Here is a 5,752-nt window from a genome sequence, read left to right as displayed (position 1 = left end):
GAGGACTGCGGCTGTCGCTGTGATCGCGTCTGTGACCCCGAGACCTGCAGCTGCAGTCTGGCGGGCATCAAGTGCCAGGTGTGGGCCGGGAGCGGGGCCTGAGCGCGGGCTGCTCTGGGGGCCGCGGGGCCCGGTCTCACGCTCTGCTCTCTCCGCAGATGGACCACACCGCCTTCCCCTGCNCCTTCCCGCTGGCCCAGCCGCCCCCCAGCAGCGAGCTGGGGGGCAACAGCTGTAGCAGTGACATGACCGACTCCTCCGCGGCTTCAGGCTCCAGCGAGGCCCCCGGCGGCCCCGCCCACCCAGCCCTGCCCGGCCCTGGCTTCCAGCCCGACGCGCATGATGACAGCCTGGCCCCAGTCCTGAGTCTCAGCGACTCGGACCTGGGAGGTGAGGAGGACGAGGACGGGGGCGTGGGGGCCCTCGACAACCTCAGCTGCTTCCACCCCGCCGACATCTTTGGCACTGGTGACCCGGGTGGCCCGGCCAGCTGGACCCACGGCTATGCGAGCTGCAGCCTCGCGCCGGGCATCCTGGATGAGAATGCCAACCTGGATGCCAGCTTCTTCCTCAACGGCGGCCTTGAGGGGCTGGGGGAAGGCAGCCTCCCTGGCACCTCGGGGCTGCCCAGCTCGGACGCGGGCCACAGCAGCTCCGTGGACCTCAGCTTGTCCTCCTGCGACTCCTTTGAGCTGCTCCAGGCCCTGCCAGACTACAGTCTGGGGCCTCATTACAGCTCCCGGAAGGTGTCCGACAGCCTGGACAACCTCGAGGCACCCTGCTTCCCCTTGCCCGCCTTTTCCCCCCCGGGGGACGCCGGCGCTTGCTTCCTGGAGTCCCTCATGGGCCTGCCTGACTCGGCCGCCGAGGCCCTGGCCCCCTTCGTCGACAGCCAGTTGCTTGAGGACACTGCCCCGGCATCGCTGTTGGAGGCGGTGCCCGTGTAAGGACCGGGCCACCTCCCCCTGGCCCCGAGAGCCCTGCTGCTGCTCTGTTGTGATTTGGGGGCTCCCTGAGGTCTGTAGGTAAGGGCCTCCCGTTGGCTGGCTCGCCCAGGTGGGCGCCCCTGAGTTTGCGCAACACTCTGGATTGATTTATTTATTTTTGTAAGTTTCTGTGCTGNTTTCTCTGTGCCGGGAATAGGACACAGGACTCCCCTGGGGCTTTGCGGACCCCCTTCCCGTCTGGCGTGATGTTCCTTAGCCCACAGTCAGCAGGACAGGGCTGAAGTCAGCCCCTTCTTCCGGCTTCTCCTGCCGTCCTGAGCCGCAGACCCGTGGGGGGCTGCATTCTCTGGACTGTGAAGACTATAATTTATTTCCATAATTTATTTGGAGACTAGGAGGTGTAGGCTTCTCCCGTCTGAATGGCGGGCAGTGCTGGGGTGGGGGTGGGGCACGGACCCCTGTGAGTTCCTTTTGCCTTGTCGCGGATCCCTGCCCTACCTGGGCGGTGGTATGAGCCAGGTGTGGCTTTGGGCACCACGGTCTGCTGTGGCAGCTGCCTGGCTCCGGGTGGCTGAGGACAGTGTCCAGGTAGGGGGCTGGGTGGGGCTGACCAACCGTGACCAAACCCTGCCCCACGCAGCGCCCTCTGTTTCCTGTCCTCTGCTTCATCTGCCTCTTCCCTAAAGGCCACAGCCTTTATTCTGGGCCCGTCGATGTAGAAGGGAAGCGGGAAGCCCAGAGAGGGCGAGGGGCTCGCTTCGGGGCCCATGGCCCACCCCTGACCACTATGTCGGGGCCCCCAGGCGCTGCACGCCAGCCGGGCCACTGCCTGTGCCCTGGGGCCCTCTGGCTGGGGTGAGGGGTGGCCCCTCGTGGCTTTTATGCCCTTCATTCGCTGATGTTGAGTTTTGCATCCTAATTTCTGTATCGTCCCTGAGTGTTACAACTTTATAATTTATTCATTCTCTCTCTGTCTGTGCCAAGAGCCCAGGCTGTGGGCCTTCTTGCCTCGGAGGCCTCAGCGGCCCACGTGCTCGTGGGAACACCTTGTACCTGAGCGAACAGGTACCAATAAAGAGGCTCTATTTTTAACAGTGGTGGTTTGCGTTTGTGGGACCTGGAGATCCGATCCGCGGCTCTGCCCTCAGAGGTCGTGGGGAGGGAGGGGGAGGCCCGCCCCGAGGGCAGTGTGGACTCCGAGGCTCCGCCTGGGTAGGAGGGGAGTTCACCAACGGGGGAGCTGGGAAGCCAGCTGGGAGGTCGCCGGGCAGGGGGAGCAGTTTGGCCCTAACACGAACCCGCGTCTCCGCAGCAGGGCCGTCTCCGAGACAGGGCTCTCTGCCCCGGGCTTCGCCCACTCGGTCCCACGGAGCTGGAGCCTGGCGCGAGGGTGAAGCGCCCCCCGCTGTTTAAGGGCAGACGACAGTGGGATGTCGCTGGTAGAGGCCTCGTGTGGGGCCCTGGGGATCGCCGCGCAGGGCCCAACGTCCACCTCCCCCGTAGGGGTAATGGTTTCCTCAAGGGCCGAAGGGAGGGGGACAGACGAGGGGACCAGCTCTAACTGTGCCGTCGGGGCTGTGCCGGGCTCCCCTCACTTCGTCTGGGCGGCGTGCAGGGAAGAGCGCGGCCCCAGAGCACCAGGTTCACGCACGTCCCAGCTCTTCTGCTACCTAGCAAGGTGACGTGTGCAAATCACTTCCCTTCCACCACCACTGTGTCGGGGTCCCCAGTGCTGTGCAAATACCGCCACCACTCGCCTCAGAAGCTTTTTCAGTTCACGCTGTTCACGTACACACAGCACGTAGGAGAGCGCCGGGAGCAAGCGGGGCGTGTGTGCATGTTTGGGGCCCCTTTCTGTTTTCGTATTTCTGTCTCCATGTCTGTTTATCCTCTCTCTCTCTCTCTCTCTCTCTGGTCAGTTCTGTCACTCTTTGGGTATCTGTCTCTTGCTTCAGGACATGCATGGGTGTGACCATGTGGCCAAATCGTCAGTGTGGCCTGTGGGGCGCAGCCATCCCGTAACCAGCTTAGCCAGGGACAGCCAGGACATTCAGGACCCTGCCTCCCCTCGCCCGGTCCCTGGGAGCCCTTTGTAGAGATTGTGTCAGCATGCGTGATTCAGAACCGGGGTCTCTCCCCGGGCTCTGAGGCCCCGCCCTGAGTAGCGGGGTCCAGGCGGCCCCCCGCGGCCCCCGTTCCCTGGCTGGCAGCCCCCACAGACTCCTACCCCATGGATACGGCCCAGGGCTGGACTGGACCCGCCCACTCCCCTCCAGGGCAACAGGATCACTTCCTGGCTTTAAAAAAATTTTTTTTAAATGTCATTTTATTTTGAGACAGAGACAGAGTGTGAGCAGGGGGAGGGGCAGAGAGAGCGAGACACAGAATCTGAAACAGGCTCCAGGCTCTGAGCTGTCAGCACAGAGCCCGACGCGGGGCTCGAACCCACGAACCATGAGATCATGACCTGAACCAAAGTCCAACGCTTAGCCAGCTGAGCCACTGGCTTTTTTTATTTATTTATTTATTTTTTATTTTTATTTTTTTTTAATTTTTTTTATGTTTTTTATTTATTTCTAGGAGAGAGAGAGACAGCGTGAGCAGGGGAGGGTCAGAGAGAGAGGGAGTCACAGACTGAAACAGGCTCCAGGCTCTAAGCTGTCAGCACAGAGCCCGACGCGGGGCTCGAACCCACGAACCATGAGATCATGACCTGAACCAAAGTCCAACGCTTAGCCAGCTGAGCCACTGGCTTTTTTTAGATGACCCCCCCCCAACCTTTTTTTAGATGAATGAAGACAACTTGAGTTTTACAGCAATAAAAATGTGATTAAGGTACAATCTATTACAGCATCCTTCTCCGTACAGACGAACCTGTCTGTCAACAACCCACCCAAGAAACCGGGCTGTAACGCAGTTGCTCGTAAAAGAGACCGGTTTCCCATAGGAAGGATGGGAAGAGACCTGGGGAAAGCGTTCCAGGTCACTGACTCAGGCCACAAGGCCGTGCACACCACCAGCTCTGCTGCCCCCAAGGACAACCGTGTGTCCTGCGAGGGTCCCCTCCCTGTCACCTCCCAAACTGCGGTCCCTGGACAGCTTCCCGTGAAAGCTTTGCCATGGCTGCGTCCTACTCACACTAAGCATGTAGTTCAGTTTGCATCAGTGACATCAATATGCTTAAAAGTTAGAGCCATTCTGGGCAAGGCACTCACAAGTTCGCGGGTTCATCGTGCTAATTGTGCTCTAACAGAGAAGACTGACGTTCTAACACATAGTTATTACACGCTGTTTGCAGCCTACCATTGGCGGGGGCTGTAACATGGTTGGGGAACGCAGATCTAATTCCCTGCCACAGAGGAGCACGGACACCCAGAGACTGGAAAGCCTCAGGAAGGCCACACTCCTGCCCTCCAGTCAGGGGTGCTTCCTCGGGGGCCACACTGGCCCGTTCTTACCATTATGAGAAACAAGAAGAGAGGAGTCTCGAGCTCCAGCAAAGGTGACCGCCGTCACCTTCCTGCCAGGTACAAGTAGTACAAGTTGCCTAACCAGGGGCCACTGCTCTTGTCCCCAGAGGTGGTAAGAGGGTTTCTGGAGGGCACATTCGTTGGTCAGTGTCTTTTACGAAATCTTAAGTGGGAGCTGCTTTTTTCTTGGGTATTCCCCTGTCCCAGGCGTGGGGGATCCAGTTTGTCCCAAGCCGGTGAGGACCAGCAGAGGTCGGCTGGGGACTCGGGGAGGAGACAGTGTATGGCCGAGGGCGCCAATGAGCCTCACAGCCTGCAGGGTGAGGGCCTCCGCTCTGGGACCTTCTGAGCCGCCCTCCTGTCTGTGCGCGGCCGGGAGGGCATGCGGGCAGCACAGAAGGAATGAGCAGTCCCTCCTTGGGCTCAGGGACTCTGGGGACCAGACTAGAGGGGAGGCCCTGCGACATTAAAGTTGCTGCGGGGATTTTAAAAATATCACCTCTTTGTTCCCTCACAGAGTCTGGAATAAAAATGGGGCCCCACAGAAGGCGCCCGTGGGCCCAGCATAAGCTAGGCTGCTCCATGCCCTCTTCCCTCTGATCAAAATTGCTTCTTGTGCCTGAAACACAAAGCTTTGGGACGCCGTCCCACCAGATGAGCCGGGATCCGCAGAAGCCACACATGACACAGACGCGGGGAAGAATCCTCATTTTCCAAACCTCTTCTGCCTGGACCCGCTTCCCAAGCCCTGGGGAGCGTGTGGGGGCCCCGGCCCGGCTGCCACTGACCAGAGCTAGGGCCTCAGAGACCCTTGGGCCTTTTCCAAAATCTCTTCTCTGATTTGGGGGTAGTTCGGATGCTCTCTGAGGACCTGGGAACAGGGAGAAAGGGTGTGCGGAGCCAGGCAGGGGTGTGGCACCGGGCCAGGCACCCGCGCCCCGCGCCCCGCCCAGCGAGGCCTCGGCCCTTCTAAGGCTCACGTTGTGACAGACTTCGATGGCCTCCACAAATCTCTTATCCTTCAGGTAGTTGAAAGCGAGCTTGAAGCCTGCGCAGGGGCAGAGGACACGCACTGGCACCCTGAGCCTCCGGCCCTGCCGCCCGGCCCCCCTCGCCCAGCGTGCCCGGCTGGCGGGGCCTCACCGATGGCAGGGTTGGCCTGATGGCTGTACTTCCAGGCCAGCTCGTAATTGGCGGCCGCGTCTTTGTAGGACTGCTCCTTCTCCATGATGAAGCCCATGTACTCGTAGGCCCTGGCGCAGGACTGCACGAAGGACCCGATCCCAGCACCGGGCGGAGCCAGCGGCGGGGCGGGGGGGGGCGGTGAGCGCACCA

At 60.8% G+C, this 5,752-nt stretch overlaps 2 protein-coding genes across 2 annotated transcripts in view; one reads left to right on the top strand and one right to left on the bottom strand.

Annotated features, from left to right (window-relative positions):
* Window positions 1–1,116, top strand: part of CSRNP1 (cysteine and serine rich nuclear protein 1) — an 11,264-nt gene extending 10,148 nt beyond the window's left edge. The window contains exons 5-6 of the mRNA XM_077773986.1: window positions 1–78; window positions 159–1,116. The exon at window positions 1–78 is cut by the window's left edge and continues 64 nt beyond it. Of these exons, the coding sequence (XP_077630112.1) occupies window positions 1–78; window positions 159–947 (867 nt within the window). The 3' untranslated portion in view covers window positions 948–1,116. The remainder of the gene's footprint in view (window positions 79–158) is intronic.
* A 2,497-nt stretch (window positions 1,117–3,613) lies between these two features.
* The window catches only part of TTC21A (tetratricopeptide repeat domain 21A), a 31,027-nt gene continuing 28,888 nt past the window's right edge, over window positions 3,614–5,752 (bottom strand). Inside the window, exons 25-27 of the mRNA XM_077774016.1 lie at window positions 5,561–5,681; window positions 5,398–5,465; window positions 3,614–5,288 (exon numbers count right to left, since the gene is read on the bottom strand). Of these exons, the coding sequence (XP_077630142.1) occupies window positions 5,211–5,288; window positions 5,398–5,465; window positions 5,561–5,681 (267 nt within the window). The 3' untranslated portion in view covers window positions 3,614–5,210. The remainder of the gene's footprint in view (window positions 5,289–5,397; window positions 5,466–5,560; window positions 5,682–5,752) is intronic.

Source organism: Crocuta crocuta, unplaced genomic scaffold (genome assembly GCF_008692635.1).
Source record: "Crocuta crocuta isolate KB4526 unplaced genomic scaffold, BGI_CrCroc_1.0 scaffold541, whole genome shotgun sequence".
Classification (NCBI taxonomy): Eukaryota; Metazoa; Chordata; class Mammalia; order Carnivora; family Hyaenidae; genus Crocuta; species Crocuta crocuta.
The sequence above is the reverse complement of the archived record's forward strand: the minus strand, read 5'-3'. Positions and strand labels throughout refer to the sequence as shown.